General features: G+C 40.8%; 1 protein-coding gene across 5 annotated transcripts in view; it reads right to left on the bottom strand.

Moving 5' to 3' along the window:
- pde4d (phosphodiesterase 4D, cAMP-specific) overlaps nt 1–26,606 on the bottom strand; it is a 464,086-nt gene that overhangs the window by 82,066 nt on the left and 355,414 nt on the right. Inside the window, exon 1 of one of the 5 annotated variants that reach the window (XM_060932308.1) lies at nt 25,574–25,921. The exons of 3 other annotated variants lie outside the window; for them this stretch is intronic. In XM_060932308.1, coding sequence (XP_060788291.1) covers nt 25,574–25,632 — 59 coding nt within the window. In that variant the 5' untranslated portion in view covers nt 25,633–25,921. Of the gene's footprint in view, nt 1–25,573; nt 25,922–26,606 lie in introns of those variants that run through there. One more of the 5 variants, XM_060932309.1, reaches the window with a different exon arrangement.

The following is a 26,606-nucleotide window of genomic DNA, read 5'->3' as shown; positions in this document are numbered from 1 at the left end:
ATGAAATGGATTCATCATTTTTTAATAAGTAAAAAGTGGTAATTCTTCATAAACTGCTGTACTATAAGAGGAACAAAACTCCAGGTCGTGCTGTAATTAGAACAGAATCAACTTTGGGGTTGTAGTGCATCACACGACCCTGTTGTTGGTTATTTTCCAACAAGAACATACACTACTGTTCAAAAGTTTGGGGTCACTTTTAAATTTCCTTATTTTTGAAAGAAAAGCACTGTTCTTTTCAATGAAGATCACTTTAAACTAATCAGAAATCCACTCTATACATTGCTAATGTGGTAAATGACTATTCTAGCTAAACTCTACTAAATGTCTGGTTTTTGGTGCAATATCTCCATAGGTGTATAGAGGCCCATTTCCAGCAACTCTCACTCCAGTGTTCTAATGGTACAATGTGTTTGCTCATTGCCTCAGAAGGCTAATGGATGATTAGAAAACCCTTGTACAATCATGTTAGCACAGCTGAAAACAGTTGAGCTCTTTAGAGAAGCTATAAAACTGACCTTCCTTTGAGCAGATTGAGTTTCTGGAGCATCACATTTGTGGGGTCGATTAAATGCTCAAAATGGCCAGACAAATGTCTTGACTATATTTTCTATTCATTTTACAACTCATGGTGGTCAATAAAAGTGTGACTTTTCATGGAAAACACAAAATTGTCTGGGTGACCCCAAACTTTGAACGGTAGTGTACATCGTGTGTGCAAGATGATTTACAGGACGGTCTCAACCTGTTCGCCATCATGTTCAACACACAAAAACCAGCGAGCAACAGTACCATTTAAATCGGTCACCCGTGGCGTACGTCTATCTGCAGGAGAAAAATAATCCATTAGTGTTAACAATTTTGACAAACCCTGTATTTGAGTGATTTTCAAATTGCAAAATATGGAAATACTTATTCATTTAGCTTTATTTTTGTAAATAACGAACTGTTGTTTTTCAAACCAAGTCTGATAATTATTATTATAGTAAGTCACAGAAATTGCCAAAAATTTATTTTATTCCCAGTGTGTCTGAACAGCAGTATTAATCAGCGGGTTAGAGGTTCATGGACTCATTAGCAGTAGAACAGAAGCGATCCAAGGGACCTAACCAATAGCCATTTTACACTTTTCAAAGACACAGTGAAAACAGGGAGAGATGATGTAGAAAGAAATGTACATGATTGTATGTTAGCACAGCTGAAAACAGTTGAGCTCTTTAGAGAAGCTATAAAACTGACCTTCCTTTGAGCAGATTGAGTTTCTGGAGCATCACATTTGTGGGGTCGATTAAATGCTCAAAATGGCCAGAAAAATGTCTTGACTATATTTTCTATTCATTTTACAACTTATGGTGGTAAATAAAAGTGTGACTTTTCATGGAAAACACAAAATTGTCTGGGTGACCCCAAACTTTTGAACGGTAGTGTAACTTGTCATGTTTTATTCTTTATTAATTAAACTAAACTGAAACATTGATCTAATATCAGTCCAAAATGTTCATGTCTTCACTAACACACAAATCAAGCAACAGTCTCTTAGGAGCAGCACTAAACCCAAAATGATCTTGAGACGTTTTTCCACAGAAAGCACCACAATGACCTTTAAAAATAGTAACTGAAACTTTGACATCGAGCAAAATGTGTAAGAGGAGAAAGTAATGCTCTGTGCTCATCTCTATTTGTCTCCTTTTCATTCTCTCCATTTTATTGCACTTCATCACTGGCAGATGAGTATGAAGTGATGGCCTCCCTATGTTCCTCAAACAAGGATTACTGCATGCTTCAATCTGGGTTAGGTTACACTTTCACGCACATAAACAATCTGACTGGTTTAAAACACGGCACTGTTTGTTCTTTCAGTGTCTTCAACTTGAGAGTGCTGTACCCTGATAGGAGTGTACACCAAGTGAAATGCCTTCTTGATTTGATTACAGTGCAGTGTGACCCTGACCTACAGCCAAGCAGACCTGGATTAGAATTAACAACAAAGATCGCTTTGATTGGCTGGAATGGCCCTGACACAAGTATAAGCACATTCCCCATTATTATTATTATTAATCATAATAGAGTATTCTGTATATTATACAACCCCAATTCTAAAAAAGTTGGGACGCTGTGTAAACTGTAAATAAAAACAGAATGTGATGAGTTGCAAATCATAGAAACCCTATATTTCGTTGAAAATAGTACAAAGACAACATGTCAGATGTTGAAACTGAGAAATGTTACTGTTTTTGGAAAAATATATGCTCATTTTGAACTTGATGTCAGCAACACGTTTCAGAAAAGTTGGGACAGGGGCATGTTTACCACTGTGTTGGATCACCTCTACTTTTACTAACACTCTATAAACATTTGGGAACTGAAAAAAAACAACTGCTGTAGTTTTGAAAGAGGAATGTTGTCCTATTCTTGCCTGATATACTGTACAATTTCAGTTGCTCAACAGTTCGGGGTCTCCTTTATTGTATTTTGCACTTCATAATGCACCAAATGTTTTAAATGGGAGACAGGTCTAGACTGCAGGAAGGCCGGTTTAGCACCCAGACTCTTTTACTATGGAGCTATGCAGGTTTAATATGTGCAGAAAGCGATTTGGCATTGTCTTGCTGAAAGAAGAAAGGACTTCCCTGATATCCCTGCATATTGATCTGAAACCTGGATATATCATTCAGCATTAATGATGCCTTCCCAGATTGTACAAGCTACCCATGTCATGTGCACTAATGCACCCTCATATCATCACAGATGCTGGCTTTTGAACTGTGCACTGATAACAAGCCGAATGGCCCCTCTTCTCTTTAGCCTGGAGGACACGGTGTCCATGATTTCCAAATTTCTATTTGTCAGACGTCAGGACAATTTTCCACTTCGCCTCAGTCCATTGTAAAAGAGCTCAAGCCCAGAAAAGGTGGCTGTGTTTCTGGATATTGTTTATATTCGGTTTTAACTTGCATTTGTGGATGCAGTAATGAACTGTTTTCACAGATGATGGTTTTCTGAAGTGTTCCTGAGCCCATACAGTGATTTCCACTACAGACATGTGGCTGCTTTTAATGCAGTGTCACCTGAGGGCCTGAAGATCACAGGCATCCAGTGTCAGTTTTCAGCCTTATATCTTGCATACAGAGATTTCTCCAGATTCTCTGAATCTTTTAATGAGATTATGTACCATAGATGATGTGATCCCCAAATTCTTTGTAATTTTACATTGAGGAACGTTATTCTTAAATTGCTGCACTGTTTGCCCATGCAATCTTTCACAGAGCAGTGAACCCCTCCCCATCTTTACTTCTGAGAGACTCCGCCTCTCTGGGATGCTCATTTTATACCCAATCATGTCACTGACCTGTTCCCAATGAACCTAATTAGTTTTTTTTAAGTATTACACAACTTTTTCAGTCTTTTGTTGCCTCATCCCAACTTTTTTGAACTGTCTTGATGACATCAAATTGAAAATGAGCATATATTTTTCAAAAAACAATAAAATTTCTCAGTTTCAACATTTGATATGTTGTCTTTGCACTATTTTCAATGAAATATAGGGTTTCCAAGATTTGTAAATCTTCACATTCTGTTTTTATTTATGTTTTACATGTGTCCCAACTTTGTTGGAATTTGGGTTGTAAATGTAATTTATCACCAGAGACAGAAGTTCTCCTTAGCTGTAAAACAAATTCATTATGACATTATACGTCATTATATGATATTATTTATAGACATAATAACTTTGAATAATGGTGGGTTGTGGCTTCCACCATGTTACACAATTGGAAAGTCATACACCCACTGGCTCGTCTTCATGGATCCCTGTGGATCAATGAACCCCACATTGAGAACGATGGCTCTAAGAGTTTCACACATTTGTAATAGAGTTCAAGTTGTTCCATTAGAGTTAACATGCAATGGCAGTTAAAATAAATCAGACCATTACAAAAAAGGTCATCTTACCCAGGAATGCAACTTTTATTTAACAATAACCAGACTTTCCCTAACTTCCCTGTTTAATTCACTCTTACAACACAGCCATAACCTGTTTTAGTAAAATTGTCAAGACAAGCCCACTGTTGCAAAATTCAATGTCATCATTGGATTTGGAATTTTTTTTATACCGCTTTTGAAATTTTGCTGAATAGGAACAAGAATCTAGAGACAACACTGAATATACTGTACATTAAGTATCTTGATGCACACGTTATAGCTTTACAGCTAACGGATGCTGAAAGCCCAGCATCCCCAGCAATGACTAATCACTGATCCCTATTCTTTGCCCCGCCCACATACGACTCTGGGTTACGTTTTAAACCTGAAAAGCATTCTTAGCAATAATTACAGGCCATGAAACTCTAGGATCTAATGCAAACTGCTTACACACATGCATTCAGTCTAGTGCAAAAGTTTGCACACCCTTAGGACAAAATAAAGATGAACTCACATTTAGAGCTACAAGACATTCAATTTATTAAATTTAAAAAAATTTAAAAAGTTTGTATTTCTCTTCTTGAATGAGATAATTAACAGTTATTCCACTCAATCTGGTTGTGCACGAGCTGATAGCTGACGAGGCGCGTAGCACTGATTTGGCTATAAGCCATGTACAACCAGATTGAGTGGAATAACTGTTTTATTCTATCCAAATTCATTGGATTTTGAGAAACAGAGCATTTTTATTTTTAGCAAATTCGAGAATTAAAAACTTTATACAAACCATCCGACAAAATAATTTCCGCTTAGAATGTAAACAAACCGGCGAAATGACAGTAGCGATTTGTGAAAAATGCGATAATAATTCTTGAAAAATAAAAAAAAGATATGTTCTTACCATCAAATACTTTTATTCCATATTTTGTTGCTTTTTTGTATTTTTGGGGTTTTGTTTTCGAGTAGAGTTTTTATTTCGTCCTCGGTTGGTTCATCGACACGATCCGCCATTTTGTTTTTCTCTACTCACAGTATATGAGCTGATATCCTAGTAGTAGAGTAGCCAATCAGAGCGCGCGATTGCTCATATCCAGTGAATATGGATAGAATAAAACTACTATATTCTCTCATAGTTTAAGAACTCCAACAGCTCTCATATCCTCTGAACATATCGTGATTCTATTGGCTGTAATATTTACTCCACATTATACATGGCTGACATTTCTGGTAGAAGTTTGTTAGATGTCATATGTTGCCTTATTATTATTTTTTTTTAATTCCAATTGGGTCATGACCAAACCTTTATTTTAAACTAATTTTAATGCTGGCTTTGTCATATATTTTTCATTCTACCAAATCGCGGTGACGTACTTCCGGTTAACATGAGATGCACACGCGCCGCCGTGAGTCAGTACAACGTTGGACGCCATGGAGTTCAGAGCTTTCTTGTGGTCTTCCTTCTAGAGCTGTGTTTTTTGGGTTAAATTCGGTTTTATACAGGTAATTGATATTTATGGATATATTATATTCCTTTTCTTATAGTTTCTATGATTTTTTCTTTTAGAATTTTACGACTTCTTTGTGTTTTGGGAGTTGTTTTATTAATGTTAGTCACATGGACTCATATAACTTCACGAGAGCTTTCATACCTCACTTGGTGTAAAGCTTAACGAGGAAATTTAGGGAAGTAAGTGATAGTTCCCTTAAAAGATTCACTAAGAAGGGAAAGTAAGTGATAGTTTCCCTACAGTCTAAATTCGTAATACTGTTATTCTACTTAAAAGTCGACAATGTCATTAAAATTGGTAATAAAAAAGGGAAAGTAAGTGATAGTTTCCCTACAAATGATCCGCAGTTGTATGAATTTTGGGAAACACTGCGTTCATAATCTTCGATCTAGCTTTGCTTCGAAGAATATTCAATGAGTGGCGTACAAGACTTGTGAATTCCCATTCACACTGCATATATTTATTACTTGTTCGCAGCAACCACATACCGTGAAATTAATATGTATGACCCAGGAACCTCAACTGAAACAACATCCTCAGAAGATTTGAAAACTTCTATATCTACCATGTTTTCAGAGATGAAAACTGATCTGAAACAACATGTAGAACAGTTTGTTGCGACTGCCATCGAAAACTACGCTTATAATGAAGATTTCTGGAGTGATGAAGAGGAGGAAACTGGCGAGAATATCTCTAACGCAGATCTTGCTGGTGACTTAGAAAAATTTCTTTCTCAAGACAAAGATCAACAGAAAGAGAAGAATGCTGCCTCAAGCGAGTTCCAGGACCTCGCCCAGGAGTTTGCCACAAGTGAGAAAACAAGCCCACCAATCGATGACGATCTGGTGAAGATCATAGATGGTCTCATCAATGACAAACTACCCAAAGCAAAACTCGACGAGCTTACTGACAAATATGCCAGACCGGAAAATTGTAAGTTCTTACTGGCTCCTAAGACAAACAGGACTGTGTGGACTCAGCTTAAAGACAACACCAAGAAAGCAGATACTGGAATGCAGAGATGTCAACGGATGTTTTTGACTGCAGCTTACACTACCGTTCAAAAGTTTGGGGTCACCCAGACAATTTTGTGTTTTCCATGAAAAGTCACACTTTTATTTACCACCATAAGTTGTAAAATGAATAGAAAATATAGTCAAGACATTTTTCTGGCCATTTTGAGCATTTAATTGACCCCACAAATGTGATGCTCCAGAAACTCAATCTGCTCAAAGGAAGGTCAGTTTTATAGCTTCTCTAAAGAGCTCAACTGTTTTCAGCTGTGCTAACATGATTGTACAAGGGTTTTCTAATCATCCATTAGCCTTCTGAGGCAATGAGCAAACACATTGTACCATTAGAACACTGGAGTGATAGTTGCTGGAAATGGGCCTCTATACACCTATGTACGGGTAGATATTGCACCAAAAACCAGACATTTGCAGCTAGAATAGTCATTTACCACATTAGAAATGTATAGAGTGCATTTCTGATTAGTTTAAAGTGCTCTTCATTGAAAAGAACAGTGCTTTTCTTTCAAAAATAAGGAAATTTCAAAGTGACCCCAAACTTTTGAACGGTAGTGTATGCTATCCTTGATGCCTCGAAAACAGCATCCAGAGAAATGAAAACCAAACTAGTCCATGCCTTGGTGCTTATCCTGTCTGGCAATAGAGAAATCAATCTGAAGAGAAGAGAGCTGCTAAAGCCAGATCTCAATACCCAATACAATGCTTTATGCAATGCCTCAACTCCTATTACAACAGAGTTGTTTGGTGATGATGTGGGGAAAGAAATTGATGCAGTGACCAAAGCAAATAAGTTGGGGAAAAAAGCTTGTACTCCCTAGGAAGAGTCGTGGTTCACGCTTTCAGCCCTATGGCCAGGGAAGGTCTTCAGATCGCTTTGGCTCAGCAAGGGGTCATTATGGCGGCCAAGGATTCAACAGGCCTTTTTTAGGGGAAAGATACGCCGACCGCAGGAGGACGTTGGCGAAGTCCGCATCCTACAACAAGAGCACAAATCCACTGCACAGCAAGGTCCATCCACTGAGTCCCAAACTCCATCTTCTGGTATGCAGAATATCAGGAAGGAGTTCTCTAAGCACAACATACTTTCAGAAATTATCGAGGTCCTCCTATGTGCCTGGCGGGACGGAACACAGAAACAATATAACGTCTACCTGCACAAATGGACCCAGTTTTGTTTACAAAGAAAAGTGGATTCCATGCATCCCACTGTGAATGATGTGCTCGAGTTTCTCCACGATTTGTACAAGAAGGGCTTAGCCTATTCCACTATGAACACAGTGCGTTCAGCTTTATCTAATTATTTAATGGGCACGCCCTTATCTGGAACTCGTTATACTTTTATCCATTACTTACATCCATTTATTGTTCGTTATTTCAGGGGTGTTTTCAATTGTTGAAAACCTTTACCCAGGTACTCTGAAACATGGGATGTTGACGTTGTGTTAGATTATATGAAGTTATTATACCCTTTGGACAAGCTTTCATTAAAAGAACTTACGTTAAAGTTAGTGGGCCTTCTTGCCATTACCTCAGGACAGAGATGTCAAACTTTAGTTCATTTGGATATTGAATGCATGAAGAAAACACAGAATTATTATTTATTCCAACTAACGGAGCACATGAAGCAGAGTAGACCAGGAAATACGTTTGATTCCTTCTACATAAGAAAATACCAGGAACAGGAATTGTGTGTTTATACGACACGAGAACATTATCTTCAGCGAACTTTGTTACATCGTCAGCCTGGACGATATATCAGTTGTTGGCCTCATCACAAACAAGGATGAATCTGACTACCGCAGGGAAGTGGACGAGCTGGTGGGTTGGTGTGATAGGAACAACCTGATTCTTAACATCTCTAAGACCAAGGAACTGGTCGTTGACTTTAGGAAAACCTCTGGCCCCCTCTCCACTCTCTCTATCAAGGGGGTGGAGGTGGAGAGGGTCACTCACTTCCAGTTCCTTGGGACTACTATTCATGAATCCTTATCATGGGACCTTAACACCAACATCAAGATCAGCAAAGCCCATCAGCGACTTCACTTCCTGCAGCAGCTCAGGAAGTTTAAAGTCAGTCAGACAGCCATGATTCATTTTTACAGAGCTACAGTTGAAAGTGTTCTTACATTCTCCATCCTTGTCTGGTTCGGTAACACCACCTCATGGAACAAGACAAGGCTGGAAAGGGTTGTACGCAGAGCATCCAAAATCATAGGCGCCAACCTCCCCTCACTTTCCTCCCTCTTTTCATCGCGGTTAATTAGAAAGGCAAGGAAAATCATAGTTGACCCCTCCCACCCAGCACACCATCTTTTTAATCTCCTCCCATCAGGAAGGAGATATAGAAGTTTGAGAACCTCAACATCACGGTTTAGGGATAGCACATATCCACTAATCATCAGACATCTGAACCTTCTCTGACTGCCATGATATGTAGCACTCTATATGCATGGTATGCACTTTACCATTGGAACACTCTAAGATGCACTTTATCATGCAACTTTAAATGCAACTTATTTTTAGCCATTATTGCTGTCCAATGACTACTGGGTACCCCACTACTGTTCACTGTCTTTGTCTGTTTTACCCATGGCTGTCTGCCCTTAGGTATGTGTTCTGTTGGTTTTTTTTTTTTTTCATATGTATTTGATGTTGGGGATGTGCCAAAACAAATTCCTATCAACTGTGTTGACATGGCAATAAACTATTGAATCTTGGACACACAAAACTGTTGCTTTCGTATGTTAAGCCTTTTTCACCAGTTGGAACCAGCACAGTAGGTCGATGGATTAAAACACTTCTTGACTTAAGTGGTATAAACACTGCTAACTTTAAGGCGCACAGCACTCATTCCGCTACTGGAACCGTTTGACTAGCTTTACTTACGCTAGCGGACCGCTAGCGTAAGTAAAGCTAGTCAAACGGTTCCAGTAGATACTATTTTGAAACATGTAGGCTGGTCTGCAGAGTCAACTTTCCGCAAATTCTACGACAAACCTGTTGTAACGAATGGTGCTTTCCAGAATGCTGGGCTGGAATAAAAAATTGTTTTCTTGCAAGGATGGTTGTGTCCATAATTGTGCTTTAAAATCTCATGTTAACCAGAAGTATGTCACTGCGATTTGGTAGAATTGAAAATTAAACGAGACTTACCTGTAAGTTGAAGTTCGATGATAATTCTACCAAATCTGCAGTGGTACTGAGCGTTAACATGCCCTCCCTTAATTCACCCAACCCTATTTATTCCTAACTATTATGTCCACAACCTTTGAAGTCTGACTCACGGTGACACGTGTGCATCTCATGTTAACCCTCAGTACCACTGCGGATTTGGTAGAATTATCATCGAACTTCAACTTACAGGTAAGTCTCGTTTAATTTTCAATTATCTTCTTGTTTCAGGATCCTTCCACATTTTGTTTTTAACTTCTTGTAATTCTCATTATCTCTAGCCGCTTTATCCTGTTCTACAGGGTCTCAGGCAAGCTGGAGCCTATCCCAGCTGACTATGGGCGAAAGGCGGGGTACACCCTGGACAAGTCGCCAGGTCATCACAGGGCTGACACATAGACACAGACAACCATTCACACTCACATTCACACCTACGGTCAATTTAGAGTCACCAGTTAACCTAACCTGCATGTCTTTGGACTGTGGGGGAAACCGGAGCACCCGGAGGAAACCCACGCGGACACGGGGAGAACATGCAAACTCCGCACAGAAAGGCCCTCGCCGGCCACGGGGCTCGAACCCGGACCTTCTTGCTGTGAGGCGACAGCGCTAACCCCTTCTTGTAATTCTTTCTTTCTTTATTTATTTAAATGGTTAAACAGATGTACATTCACCCATAAACCATGGTGGTGAAAACTTTTATAATGAACTGTACAATGCATATGTCCAAGATGTCCACATACAGATTCCTATAATATTCTATGCGAGTCTGTTCTTTTCTTTGTCACAATCATTGTGAAAAGTCTCCCGAAATGAGATGACGCACATACGACACATGGCATCAATTAGAGATTTATAAATACATCATGTTTTAGCCACCAGGCATCGCCATTTCGCTCACGAACGTCACGGATGACGCTGAAATAAAAGACAAAATCAGCTAAACATGGAAAGGAATTCAATGTGGATCAGTTTGCTGATTTTGGCAGCAAAGTCATGAACAATCCAAGATTGTTAAAGCAAATTTTTTTTTTAAAAATATGCTGTCAAACCTCATCATGTTCGGTATACTAACTGCAACGTTATCTGAAAGTTTTCCCACTTACTGCTGTATTTTATAGGTTTCCTTTGAAAAGCCTGGACAGCACAAGATTCACAATCTGGTCCTGTTTATCAAAGAAATCTCCCATTTTTCTGATATGAACCTCAAGGGCAGTTTTCTTAGAGGATCGTAACTTATCTTCCAGGAGGGAATGGGATGGTCACATCCTGACAGGAAAAACCCTATCAGTATCACAGATCAACCGTGCCAAAACCTTAACGCTATCAGCAGCACCAGCAGCTATTTTATTTATGCACATATACTTTTTCATGTAAAATAGATGCAAGGGCTAATCAGCTTTCCACTCATATATTGCTCTTCAGAATAAATAAATAAATAAATAAATACGTAGATACAGCATGTTTTTGAGTTTTCCATGCTCTACAGCTAGACCCGGCACCTTCATCTTTCTTCATCGTCGTTTTAGAGCAATAGCTGTTCTGCATTCAGCTCAGTACTGAGCATTTCGCCCACGTTTGCCCAAACTGTAACGTGTGTTGATTAGAACCAGGACACAAGCACATAATCTCAGTGGCTTCTTTATTTGTGCCAAACCAGTAATCGTTGCTAAAGAGAATGCAAGCATCAGAAAACCGTAAACCATAAACAAGGAGACAACGCACATAAACATCCATAAACCATGAATAAGTCATCACAACTCGATACAGGAAGATGAGGGTATAAACAGACAAACTAATGAAGATCTAAACAGAAAAAGGTGAAAATGACTAGGAACTTAACAAGCTGAGGCAACAAAAGCAAAAATAAAAAACAAAACAAAAAAAACGTCCCAATAAAAGCATGAGCAGTGGTGCACTTAGGAGATTTTTGACATAAAATAATGACATTCACTCACTGCTCATGTACGGAAGCCGAGAGAGGCCCTTCATATAATCCTTTTTTTTAATTCACCTTGTTATTTCGAGATAACGACATAATTAATTCAGGATCTCGAGAAAACAACACAACTAATTCGAGATCTCGAGAAAACAAAACCGTTATTTCGAGATCTCGAGAAAACAAAATTATTTCATGATCTCGAGTAAACAGCTGAGAAATGGGTCATTCAGGTGCGCCAAAAGACTTGTGATATGCTGACTTTGGGGCTATTTCTCATTCTGTATAGACGCAACTTTGGTCATTAGAATGTCTGGAATAATCGATCACCTAATAAGTCAATATTTTGATCAGGGGTTGACACAGGGAGAGATTGCATTAAGTCTTTTAATAAGGGATAATTTCAAAATTAGTCCGTGGCACCTCCACAGAAGACTGGCCCGGCTTCGTCTCTACCGACGGAGATACAGTGATCCAGCGGAGATCATGAAATAATTGTTTTGTTTTCTCGAGATCACGGAATAATTGTTTTGTTTTCTCGAGATCTCAGAATAACGGTTTTGTTTTCTCGAGATCTCGAATTAGTTGTTTTCTCGAGATCCTGAATTAATTATGTCGTTATCTCGGGATAACAAGGTGAATAAAAAAAGATTATATGAAGGGCCTCTTGCGGCTTCCGTACTCATAGAAATATTTACAATGAAAAGTAGCCTGGCTTTAGTAGTAGTAGTAGACTTTCAAATAAAAAAATTTAAAGCCCCTCCCATGCCAGGACCTGATCTTCCCATGGAGCCTCTCATCCCAGTACTAACCACACTATGAGAAATAGGGGAACTGTAGGAGTCCATTTCTGTACCACATGGTAAAATCTCCACTAGGGGTTCATTATTGGGCCTCAAGGTAACTACAGTGGTGCTTGAAAGTTTGTGAACCCTTTAAAATGTTTGATATTTCTGCATAAATATGACCTAAAACATAATCAGATTTTCACACAAGTCCTTAAAAGTAGATAAAGAGAACCCAGTTAAACAAATGAGACAAAAATATTGTACTCTGTCATTTATTTATTGAGGAAAATGATCCAATATTACATATCTGTGAGTGGCAAAAGTATGTGAACCTTTGCTTTCAGTATTTGGTGTGACCCCCTTGTGCAGCAATAACTGCAACTAAACGTTTGCGGTAACTGTTGATGAGTCCTGCACACCAGCTTGGAGGAATTTTAGCCCATTCCTCCGTACAGAACAGCTTCAACTCTGGGATGTTGGTGGGTTTCCTCACATGAACTGCTCGCTTCAGGTCCTTCCACAACATTTCGATTGGATTAAGGTCAGGACTTTGACTTGGCCATTCCAAAACATTAAGTTTATTCTTCTTGAACCATTCTTTGGTAGAACGACTTGTGTGCTTAGGGTCATTGCCTTGCTGCATGACCCACCTTCTCTTGAGATTCAGTTCATGGACAGATGTACTGACATTTTCCTTTAGAATTTGCTGGTATAATTCAGAATTCATTGTTCCATCAGTGATGGCAAGCCGTCCTGGCCCAGATGCAGCAAAACAGGCCCAAACCATGATACTACCACCACCATGTTTCACAGATGGGATAAGGTTCTTAAGCTGGAATGCACTGTTTTCCTTTCTCCAAACATAACACTTCTTATTTAAACCAAAAAGTTCTATTTTGGTCTCATCCATCCACAAAACATTTTTCCAATAACCTTCTGACTTGTCCACATGATCTTTAGCAAACTGCAGACGAGCAGCAATGTTCTTTTTGGAGAGCAGTGGCTTTCTCCTTGCAACCCTGCCATGCATACCATGGTTGTTCAGTGTTCTCCTGATGGTGGACTCATGAACATTAACATTAGCCATGAGAGAGGCCTTCAGTTGCTTAGAAGTTACCCTGGGGTCCTTTGTGACCTCGCCAACTATTACACGCCTTGCTCTTGGAGTGATCTTTGTTGGTCGACCACTCCTGGGGAGGGTAACAATGGTCTTGAATTTCCTCCATTTGTACATAATCTGTCTGACTGTGGATTGGTGGAGTCCAAACTCTTTAGAGATGATTTTGTAACCTTTTCCAGCCTGATGAGCATCAACAACGCTTTTTCTGAGGTCCTCAGAAATCTCCTTTGTTCGTGCCATGATACACTTCCACAAACATGTGTTGTGAAGATCAGACTTTGATAGATCCCTGTTCTTTAAATAAAACAGGGTGCCCACTCACACCTGATTGTCATCCCATTGATTGAAAACACCTGACCCTAATTTCACCTTCAAATTAACTGCTAATCCTAGAGGTTCACATACTTTTGCCACTCACAGATATGTAATATTGGATCTCATCTCATTATCATTCGCCGCTTTATCCTGTCCTACAGGGTCGCAGGCAAGCTGGAGCCTATCCCAGCTGACTACGGGCGAAAGGCGGGGTACACCCTGGACAAGTCGCCAGGTCATCACAGGGCTGACACATAGACACAAACAACCATTCACACTCACACCTACGGTCAATTTAGAGTCACCAGTTAACCTAACCTGCATGTCTTTGGACTGTGGGGGAAATTGAAGCACCCGGAGGAAACCCGGGCGGACACGGGGAGAACATACAAACTCCGCACAGAAAGGCCCTCGCCGGCCACGGGGCTCGAACCCGGACCTTCTTGCTGTGAGGCGACAGCGCTAACCACTACACCACCGTGCCACCCCTAATATTGGATCATTTTCCTCAATAAATAAATGACCAAGTATAATATTTTTGTCTCATTTGTTTAACTGGGTTCTCTTTATCTACTTTTAGGACTTGTGTGAAAATCTGATGATGTTTTAGGTCATATTTATGCAGAAATATAGAAAATTCTAAAGGGTTCACAAACTTTCAAGCACCACTGTATGTGTACCTTTTTAGGGCCAAAACGGTATATATATATATATATATATATATATATATATATATATATATATATATATATATATATATATATATATATTCCTAAGCAGTATATAAATGGTACAAATAAATACCTTTGACAGTAGTGCCCCAATGACAAGCCATTGTACCCCTAAAGGTAAAATAATATACTTTATTTTCTGAGAGTGAATGCACTTATGCACTGGGCAGCACCAATCTCCATAGCCCTCAGCCTCTCACATAGCTAGGGTCCTCTGGTATCCATGAGAGTTTGCTCCCTACTCACATCTGTATGGAGCACTTGCATGTGACGTCACAGCCGATCCAGATTGTGACAGACGCCATCGTGTCGGTCAAACGCCATATTCCGCCTTCTAATTCTGGTTCTACTTCTGCTTTTACTTCTACCTTTTCTTCTGGAAAACCCTACTATATACAATTCTACTACAACGGCTGCGGCTACAAGCTCTCCCTACTTGTGCACGTTTTTTATGTTTTTTGTGTGTATTTTTGCGTGTTGTTCGTCTGTACCGGACTTCAATATCCACTACAACCGTATGGACTTACTGGACATTGGTTTCTAGCAGAAAATGACGGTTTGTAGCGATTTCCATCGCATGCACAACATTCTGGACGAGAAAAAAAAAAATTCTCCGTGGATTGTTATCGGAAGCAAAGCGAAGGAGGCGGCGCCGGGAGCCGAAGCAAAAGCGAGGCTGCAGGCAGAGCCGGCCTGTTGACTAAGCTCAGAAAACAGCCACTCAAACCTCCACTGCCAAGCCTCTACCTCTCCAACGCCAGATCCATGTAAACAAGACGGACGATTTGGAATTACCTTATTCTATTCTATAATCGGCTGGTCAGTGCTATACTCAATACTTAAGTAACTTACCCATCCAATGAGGATCATTTTCTTGTTTACAAGATGCCACATCTGAGTCGCTGACAAATCCTGAATTTCTGTAAAGATAACTGTCCAGAGATTTATAAGCACGCAGTGCTTCACCACTGAACAGCGAGGGAAAGTTAATGAGGTAATCATACACGTCCGGGTATTCCGCTGGCAGTTCAAAATCCGGTCGTGAAAACTCCATCCGGTAAGCCATAAGGGTCACAAATCTGTAGATCGTTTATTTTAGACATATATCTAGTTATCTGTTCATTAGAAAAATGAGCCGTGTAGTCCGTCGGTTGAAATTGATCCATTCTGTACACGAGTACAGCAGTATTCAGCGGTGTTTTTGACCGACAAGATGGGGGTTGTGTACTTTCTGGTCACGTGACTGCAAGATCTCTATTGCAGCATGCATCACCAGATGGCAGTAGGTACCGTTTTTGATAATGGTCTTTGGTACGACCCGACTGCGAGTTGAACTCACGACCTGCCAGTCGAGAGGCGGACACGCTAACTACTAGGCCAACTCGCATTAGTAGAAAACTTTACCAGCCAGTTAAAAAAAATAATAATAATAATAAAGGTTATGATTTTTGGATAAACTATTACACCTCACTAATGGCCCTTTTCCACTACCCTTTTTCAGCTCACTTCAGCCCGACACGGCTCGCGTTTCGACTACCAAAAACCAGCACGACTCAGCTCGCTTCAGCCCTGCTTAGCCCCTAAAACTCGCACCGTTTTGGAGTGGGGCTGAAGCGAGCCAAACCGTGCCGAGTGAGGCTGGGGGCGTGAGCAGACACTCCCCTGTGCACTGATTGGTGAGGAGGAGTGTCCTCACATGCCCACACACGCCCCGCGAGCGCGCTGGGATCTGTAAACACCGCAAACCCGGAAGGAGAAGAATTACGAATTACGAGAATTTCTGAAGCCTTATGCGCCTCGCCTCATCTATACGCTCTTGCCAGTATCTGTCCGCGTTGTCGGTGACAACAAGCCACAGCACCAAGACCAGCAACACTAACGACTCCATGTCCTCCATGTTTATTGTTTACTATCTGGGTTGTGGGACTACCGCTTAAAAGCTCACTGATGTCACTGTTTGCGCTGCTTAACGACATCACCTGACGTCCACCCACTTTCGCTAACTCCACCCAATGTGTCCACCCACTTCCAGCCAGCACGGTTCAGCGCGGTTGTAGTCGAAATGCAACTCCAACAGCCCCACTCAGCTCGACTCAGCACGGCACGGCTCAGCCCGACTCAGCCGCGTTTGTAGTGGAAAAGCGGCATATGTCTCTTTACTAAACAATGGCTATATTTAGAGTCGAGTTACGCATACAGGGTGAGAATTTAAAACAGAAGTTGTGTATTTGTTATTATCTCATCGGGCCAATAGGTGATGAGCATATGCCACCATGTGTTGTCCGTCGTCTGTCCGATGTTGTCCACGTTTCACGAAAATTGCTTCTTCTCTCTCAGTTCTTCACCGATTTTTATTCTTTTTGGCAGGAAGGTACAGTAGGTCTGCCTGGGGTGCATATGGCTTCTACCCAAATTTGCATAATTGCAATTAATAATGAATATATGGAGTAATTAAGCCCTAACGAACAGTTTCCACACAAATCGCTTCTTCTCCCTCAATTCTTCATCAATTTTGATTCTTTCTAGCATGAAAGTAGGGGTACCTAGGGTGCATATAACTTCTACCCAGATTTGCCGAATTACAATTATTAATGAAGTTATGGACGAATTAAGCCTTAATGAGCAGTTCAACAAAAATCGCTTCTTCTCTGTTAATTCCTCGCTGTTTTGGATTCTTTCTGGTAAATACAGTAGGTAGGTATTTCTAGGGTGTATATAGCTTCTATATATAGCTTATATATAGTGTATGTAGCTTGCAACATTTATTGCGCAACGTGGCCCACTTTAGATCGTTCCTTCTGGACTAGACGGGGCCGGAGTGAGCTACGCCGTCATTGACGGTCCCGTTCAAACTTCAGATCGAACTACAGAGTTTAAGACTATTCAAAGAGTTGTGAGTTACACAGCAAGATTTACAGCCCTTCCAACTAGGAACATCCATCCAACAGATGGATGTAGACGCCTATTAAGTGTTTACCGTACTTCAACGCTGGCTATCTTTCATTTTTAAAATTGTCTCCTGTTTTTTGGTACATGGAAATGTATTTGACAGCAAAGAGAACAGTTCCTTCTTCAGTCTGTATTTGTCCTTAATTTTATCTGGTTTCATCGCATGTGCTTTTGTTTAAATGTGGTGATTGAGACACTGCAGATAAACCTGTTTCTCTGACTTCTACTGAAGGAACATTTGGCACTCACAGAGGAGTTACATAATCTGACTGGACAGCTCAGAAGATCTATTAAGCGTGTGTGCGCAAATCAACTCTGAATATGTGTAATGGAAATATCGATGTAACGTTTGGGCTTCATTCAGAGACTGCATATGGCCCCAACACAGCAACAGAATGCGACAATAAAACAGGTGGTGCAGTGGTCAGCACTGGTGCCTCACAGCAAGAAGGTTCTGAGTTCAAACCTCATGACCGACTGGGGCCTTTATGTGCGTTTCCTCTAGCTTCCTCACACAGTCCAAAGACATGTGGATTAGGTAAACTGGCTATTCTAAGTTGTCCGTGAGTGAGAATGGTTGCTCGTCTCTGGGTTAGCCCAGGGTGTGCCTTGTGACTGGCACCACGTAGCATATATTCATTGCAAGCGGTGTTCTGTAAAGTTATCCTACCTCTTGGATTTGTCCTACCAAGCCTACTGCGCATGCGCAGAACACATGACGTCATATCTTGGAATTTGGACCGAGTTTTGTCCTACCGATCAGCTGGGCTGATAGAAAATCGGTGAGTATTTCACGCATTTGCCGATTTTTATGTTTTGGGCGTATTGTTCGAGTCTTTGGCCGAGTCAAAAAATTTGTAATGACTTGTTTTGAATAATAAAACGGTCTGTATGAGAACTTGCTAATTCTGTCACGCAGTGGGCACTGTGCAGTCAAAGTTATGACGGGGCATCGTTTCGTTTGTTTATAAATACTCTATTTTATACGTTTCTGAATTGCAAATATGCCTACATTACGCATTACAGATGCGTGAAATACTCACCGATTTTCTATCAGCCCAGCTGATCGGTAGGACAAAACTCGGTCCAAATTCCAAGATATGACGTCATGTGTTCTGCGCATGCGCAGTAGGCTTGGTAGGACAAATCCAAGAGGTAGGATAACTTTACAGAACAAGCAGTAATGAAATGGCTAAAAAACTTGATTCAGTGTCACAACCCATGAATTTCCTCAAACCTTTTCGACCCTGTGTACACTTGGTTTTATGCGTCTTGGGCGATCGGATCACAAGTGGACAACGCTAAATACAAGTGTAATCGACCACCAAGACTCATTATGACTGATCACTCAAACCACTTTGCCGAGGTGGTCTGGGATGCATTTGACCTCATATCTTTTGTATTGTAAATGCTAATGAGTCCTGATGTGTCCCTGACAAGTACGTAACAGGAAAATATGTGATTATGGCAAAACATGGTGGTTGTTTTGGTGACAGAGCGCCAAGGTTGAAAAAATGAAGAGGAGCACGGATGTACATGGTTGAACTGTAAGAAAATAACAAAAGGCGTGTTTCTACGATAAGGGGTTACTAATCTGTGACATGCCACTCAAAATTTAAAACTGCAAGGAGAGCTTTAAATATGGATTAGAAGAAGAAGAAACCTTTATTCGTCACATGCACACTTCAAGCACAGTGAAATTCATCCTCTGCATTTAACCCATCTGAAGCAGTGAACACACACACACACACTCAGAGCAGTGGGCAGCCACACCAGAGCACCCAGGGAGCAGTCAGGTACCTTGCTCAAGGGCACCTCAGCCCAAGGCCGCCCCACATCAACCTAACTGCATGTCTTTGGACTGTTGGGGAAACCGGAGCACACCCACAGGGAGAACATGCAAACTCCACACAGAAAGGCCCTCGCCAGCCGCTGGGTTCGAACCCGGAACCTTCTTGCTGTGAGGCGACCGTGCTAACCACTACACCACCATGGATATAATTAACCGTGAAAATCTGCCGTCACGTGTGTAACCTGGACACTAATTTTTGAGCCAAAAGATTTACAAAAATACTCATAGTCATGATTTCTCATAGGGAAATGATAATACAGGAACTCTTCTTAATAGAGAAAGAAAATAACTTCAAATACCATGCAGAATTTTTTTTTTTAAATGCATAAATTGGCTCCATTTTAACAAAATTTCATGGAGATTTTACCCAGAGTAGTGATAACACACTAAGATGTACCTTGTAAGGTTGTTATTTTCCCTGAGAAATAAAAAATAACTTTATTCATAAAATATTTGTGAATTGAAACTATAGGAGTCACTGGTGCGTAATGCATGTACCGTAACATGGTCGTAATTTTGTTGGACAGACTACGACTTTCACTGACCTTGCCGCCATTACACGCATCCCGGATGTCTCTCGCAGTGACATCACATGAGTGTGTCTGGAGATCCCTACGACCTAGTTAGCTCGGTCTTAACACTTCCGAGTAGGAATTAGTGAGCACCTGTTTCGCGCCGAACGGTTGTACAGTCGTAACCCTTCATCCATTAATGAAAGAAATTTATCAGAATTTTTTGCCAAAAAAATAAATAAAAATTTTGATAGCATTCAGATCTATATCTATTTAATACACATACACCCGGCTTTTATTTAATTTTAAAAATAGCCTTTTAAAGACTATCTGAATGATCGTAACTTACATGGACAGAGGATGTTACACTCGCGATGCAATTTTTGTTCGGTGTTCACGTGGATTTGGGAAGAGTTACAATGAAAATATTTTTCCGTGTTTAACTTTGAGTTTAATACTTTCCATCAGTACACTAGAATAAAAGTTTAATTTTATCTTATTACAGTGACACTGGATTGAAATACCAGCACCAATTTTGTTGCAAAACGGGTCTCCAAAACAGCACATTATTTGATGAAGACATCTCATCTCATTATCTCATCTCATCTCATCTCATTATCTCTAGCCGCTTTATCCTGTTCTACAGGGTCGCAGGCAAGCTGGAGCCTATCCCAGCTGACTATGGGTGAAAGGCGGGGTACACCCTGGACAAGTCGCCAGGTCATCACAGGGCTGACACAGACACAGACAACCATTCACACTCACATTCACACCTACGGTCAATTTAGAGTCACCAGTTAACCTAACCTGCATGTCTTTGGACTGTGGGGGAAACCGGAGCACCCGGAGGAAACCCACGCGGACACGGGGAGAACATGCAAACTCCACACAGAAAGGTCCTCATCAGCTACAGGGCTCGAACCTGGACCTTTTTGCTGTGAGGCGACAGCGCTAACCACTACACCACCGTGCCGCCCCAAAGACACTGATTTAAAAAAAATAAATAAAATCCAACAAGATACCTTGCTCTTTTTATCAATACTATCTAACACAGTGTTTCTCAACCACTGGACCACGGCCCACCCTTTAGTGTGCTGTAATATTCCCCCCCCCAAGTTGAAGCTAATTTTTACTCATAGTAGGGTACAATTGCTGGGTTGCATCCGACGTCACATCCGCCTCATTAAGCTACGGTCACACTACAGCTTGCGATGCTTTGCGATGGGTTGTGGATGAAAATGAGGCACTTTGGTGGCGATGCATGGCAATATACACGTGAGCTAAAAGTTACACAGCAGGTGAACATTCAACTGTCGCACCTTTGAGTACTTGGGTCTGGCGTAGCTCGAGTGTCCGTGCTCGCTCACAGAGCGTGTTGTGTGCGTGCTTGGGACCCAGTCGTTGTGGAAAACACCTGATACTGATTGCCGCGCAATCAGCATGCACAGATATGGCCGCTGATTTCATAGAGACTTTGAAGTATTATTACTGTCACGTTTGTTTCACGCCACGTTTATAACGCTGTTTAAATAATCTGCTTTCCTTTGTGTTTTGCTTTTGGAATTATCATGCCTGCTAATAAACACTCTTCCTGCACTTAGATCCATCTACCACCGTCTATCTTGTCGTGTCCTGATCCCCAGATCTTTAACCCAGCCACATACCGGTATAAAAAAGTTCTACGCCTCCATGCTCTTCCAGGTTTCGATCTGTGTGTCCGTGTAGAACGATGTGTCTACAGCACCAGGTAGTTTGAGATGTTGGGGAACTCAACAGATGGATAATTTTCCAACTCATAGGAAAAATCCTTCTTTGTTAGCGTGTAAGGATCTATCCCACTGAGTGGCTTCTTTTGAGTATACTTCTTGGTTTGACTAACTTGCTTGTTTGCTGGACACAAACATGGCAATAAGTTCTTGTGTTAATGGACCAGACTCCACTTTTGGATCATTAATCCCTTTTGACTGAGAATGCCCTGCATGCATGGTTTTCTGTTGGCTTCTGGGACATCCATATAGTTTTAAATACAATACCTACAATTAAAAGGTTTGTTTTCATTGCATTTATTTAATTCTTGGGCTCCCATCTATAACAGGGAGTGACGCTGTGTTCCATTAATACACTTTACAACAGATGATTAGATTCTAATAGAATGGATGAGCCTAAATAATTGGGGATCTTTTTTAATGGGCCTTGACTTGGTACAAGAATGAATAGGTGGGCCTTAAAGCAGAAAAGGTTGAGAATCCTTGATCTAACAGACATAAAATGACCCTAAATATACTAGTGCATCTCAAAAAAGTTCTTGTGTTAATGGACCAGACTCCACTTTTGGATCATTAATCCCTTTTGACTGAGAATGCCCTGCATGCATGGTTTTCTGTTGGCTTCTGGGACATCCATATAGTTTTAAATACAATACCTACAATTAAAAGGTTTGTTTTCATTGCATTTATTTAATTCTTGGGCTCCCATCTATAACAGGGAGTGACGCTGTGTTCCATTCTTGTGTTAATGGACCAGACTCCACTTTTGGATCATTAATCCCTTTTGACTGAGAATGCCCTGCATGCATGGTTTTCTGTTGGCTTCTGGGACATCCATATAGTTTTAAATACAATACCTACAATTAAAAGGTTTGTTTTCATTGCATTTATTTAATTCTTGGGCTCCCATCTATAACAGGGAGTGACGCTGTGTTCCATTAATACACTTTACAACAGATGATTAGATTCTAATAGAATGGATGAGCCTAAATAATTGGGGATCTTTTTTAATGGGCCTTGACTTGGTACAAGAATGAATAGGTGGGCCTTAAAGCAGAAAAGGTTGAGAATCCTTGATCTAACAGACATAAAATGACCCTAAATATACTAGTGCATCTCAAAAAATTAGAATATTATGAAAAAGTTCAATATTTTCCATCAGTTATTTAAGAAAGTGAAAATGTTATATATTATAGACTCATTACACATAAACTAAAATGTTTCAAGCATTTTTCTATTTTAATTTTAATCAGTATGGCATACAGTACAAAAACATTTTTTAAAAAAAATCTCAAAATATTAGAATATTTCATTTCGAGTTTGAGTAAAACACTACGAACACAGTGTATCTCTCGGTCTAGTTCAGTACACACAACCACAATCATGGGGAAGACTGCTGACTTGACTGTTGTCCAGAAGATGATCACTGATGCCCTCCACAAGGAGGGTAAGCCACAAAAGGTCATTGCTGAAAAGGGTGGCTGGAAAAGGTGCACAAGCAACAGGGATGGCCGCAGACTTGAGAGGATTGTCAAGAAAAGTTGATTCAAGAACTTGGGAGAGCTTCACAAGGAGTGGACTGAGGCTGGTGTCAGTGTATCAAGACCCATCACGAACAGACATCTTCAAGAAAGGGGATACAACTTTCGCATTCCTAATATCAAGCTACTCCTGAGCCAGAGACAATGTCAGAAGTGTCTTATCTGGGCTAAGGAGAGAAAAAAAATGGACTGTTGCTTAGTGGTCCAAAGTCCTCTTTTCAGATGAAAGTACATTTTGCATTTAATTTATAAATCCCGGTTCTAGAGTCTGGAGGAAGAGTGGAGAGGCACAGAATCCAAGGTGTTTGAAGCCCAGTGTGAAGTTTCCGCAGTCTGTGATGATTTGGGGTGCCATGTCATCTGCTGGTGTTGGTCCACTGTATTTTATCAAGTCGAAAGTCAACACAGCCATCTACCAGGAGATTTTAGAGCACTTCATGCTTCCATCTGCTGATGAGCTTTTTGGAGATGCTAATTTCCTTTTCCAGCAGGACTTAGCACCTACCCACAGTGCCAAAACTACTACCAAATGGTTTGCTGACCATGATATTACTGTGTTTGATTGGCCAGCCAACTTGCCTGACCTGAACCCCAGAGAGAATCTATGGGGTATTGTCAAGAGGAAGATGAGAAACACCCGACCCAAAAATACAGATACGCTGAAGGCCACTATCAAAGCAACCTGGGCTTCAATAACACCTCAGCAGTGCCACAGACTGATCACCTCCATGCCACACCGCATTGATACAGTAATTCATGGTAAAGGAGCCCCAACCAAGTATTGAGTGTATAAATGAATATACTTTTCAGAAGTTGGACATTTCTGTATTGTAAATCCTTTTTTTGATTGATCTTAGGGAATATTCTAATAATTTGAGATACTGGATTTCTGATTTTCATGAGCTATAAGCCATAATCATCAAAATTAAAACAAAAAAGGCTTTAAATATTTCACTTTACATGTAATGAATATAGAATATATGAAAGTTTACCTTTTTGAATTCATTTATGAAAAAAAGGGAACTTTTTCATGGTATTCTAATTTTTTGAGATGCACTAGTACATTTGGTTTTTATTTCTATTTATTCTCACCTCATGCTACACAACCATAAACCTGACATACGGCATTTGTAACCCCTTATCAGAGAAAGATCCATAACTGTGTGCAGGGCCTTTTGACCTTCTAGCAGAAGTGATGTAGGCAGTAATGAAATCTGAAGACAAGTGGTTAGCTGGACATCTTGGAGACACATGATAGATATAAAGTTTACGAGTGTAATCTCTAGAAACTAGCCACAACTTCAGATAACATTGCCAAGAATGCAACTTACACTGACTATATAAGACAAAAGAACTGAACAAAGCAAAGTCCAAAATTAATTTCACCACACCGTCTTGCCAAAGTCGTTGAATGAGTCACTCCTTCATAACCTCTTGACTTTTTCTCATTCTTAAATAACTAATACACAAACACGCACACATGCTAAATGCATCCTACCCCAAGTTTACAAAACTCAAAGACTTTCATTAATAGTGATGACATGCTGCATTCCAGAAGCACTATACCCTCTTCCACACATATCATCCTTACACGTAAACACGTCTACGCAGACATAACAACCATCCGTCAGCAAATATCTAACAAAAACACACTTGGATGTCTGTAACAAAAACAGTGTAACAACAATGCTTTTCCATAGCAGCACAATACCTTTATATACCTGTTATCACAAACGTAAGTGAATAACAATTCATTCAGACACGACATTAATAACAAAAGATAAACTCTGCTATGCCAACATGTGCTCCCTCGGAGTCTATAATAAGCACAAGAAGATAAGGAACAAGATGGGGCAGGAGAAAAGAGGCCGAGCTATCTGCCCTCCAGCATGTAAACAGCACTCCGCAGTCGCAGTGTGCTAACACAGAAACATCTCACACCCGTGAGGGAGTAATGTCAAAAACACAGCGCAGATCATGTCTGAACCCACAGCACACATAAAAGATCAGGAGCAGCCGAGCGCTTCACCGCAATTAACCGCATGCCACGGAGTTAATTAACTGGAAAGTGAAGTGACTGTTAATTCCTCAGTTTGCCTATAAAACTAGCAAATATGACACTCGACACTCAGTAAACAGCCAAAAGGCAGTGTGTGTCAGAGTGTGACAGGCAGGCAGTGAGATGGGGTGTGTGTGTGAGAGCGAGAAGGGGGCCTGATAATGCCAGGAATGTGGGGGTAAGTCCCAGGAAAAAGGTATACGTTTAAAGAAAGGAAACGAAACCAGAGGAAGCAGGCATTTACAACACAAGGAAATTTTGACAGCTGGTAAAAGGAGAGAGGAGATAAGAAAAGGGCAAGAAGCAACATGCTGAGACAGCAGAGTGAGAAATAATCCATGAACAAGGCAATGTCAAACAAAAAGTTTACCCTTCTGCGCATTTCAGGGAGCTGGTGGAGCGTGAGCGCGGCTTTATAATAATACTCATGGTGGCTGAAGGTCTCCACTTGCACCGTCTCGAAAGCAAACGAAACGTGCTGGGGGCCGTCTTCACGTGTTTCCAACTCGCTGCACTCCCACACGGTCCTCTGTTCACACACACACACTCCTACCTACCAGTCCTTTTTCATTGAAGTACGGTGTTTTCTCTCCGCCCAGTGTTACTACGGTGTGTGAGCACCAGTCCAAACTGCTCTCTCTCCCCCTCCAACTCTCTTGCTCTTTCACCAACTAAAGGTCTCTCTCTCAATCTTTCACTCCCACCCTTCCTTCCTTCCTTCCTTCCTTCCTTCCTTCCTTCCTTCCTTCCTTCCTTCCTTCCTTCCTTCCTTCCTTCCTTCCGTCTGTCTGTCTGTCTCTCTTCCACATCAGGTCTCTCTCCCTCACTCCTGGCCTTCCTTCCTTCTGTCTGTCTGTCTGTCTGTCTGGGTCTCCCACAGGACTGCACTGTAGACTGTTGTTCTGTACTTGGAGTAATGCACTGTAGTAACCCAAGCAGGGCATGTGAGCAGCAGGACCCCTGAGCTCCTCTCAGGTGACAGAAATACAAGAAATACTGTTATAAAAGCTTACAGACCTGCACATAAAGCATGGTCATAAATCCAGCTCAAATAACAATTGTTGCGATATTTGATTTGTGAACTAAAAATACACAGGGAAAAATATATTTCCGATCAAATGTGTGTAGATTTCTGGACTTCCTACTCAAATCAGTTTTTTTTTTTTTTTTTAAATCACATTAATGGCAAGGGCGGCACGGTGGTGTAGTGGTTAGCGCTGTCGCCTCACAGCAAGAAGGTCCAGGTTCGAGCCCCGTGGCTGACGAGGGCCTCTCTGTGTGGAGTTTGCATGTTCTCACCGTGTCCGCGTGGGTTTCCTCCGGTTTCCCCCACAGTCCAAAGACATGCAGGTTAGGTTAACTGGTGACTCTAAATTGCCCGTAGGTGTGAATGTGAGTGTGAA

Source organism: Neoarius graeffei, chromosome 10 (genome assembly GCF_027579695.1).
Source record: "Neoarius graeffei isolate fNeoGra1 chromosome 10, fNeoGra1.pri, whole genome shotgun sequence".
NCBI classification, from domain to species: Eukaryota; Metazoa; Chordata; class Actinopteri; order Siluriformes; family Ariidae; genus Neoarius; species Neoarius graeffei.
The sequence above is the reverse complement of the archived record's forward strand: the minus strand, read 5'-3'. Positions and strand labels throughout refer to the sequence as shown.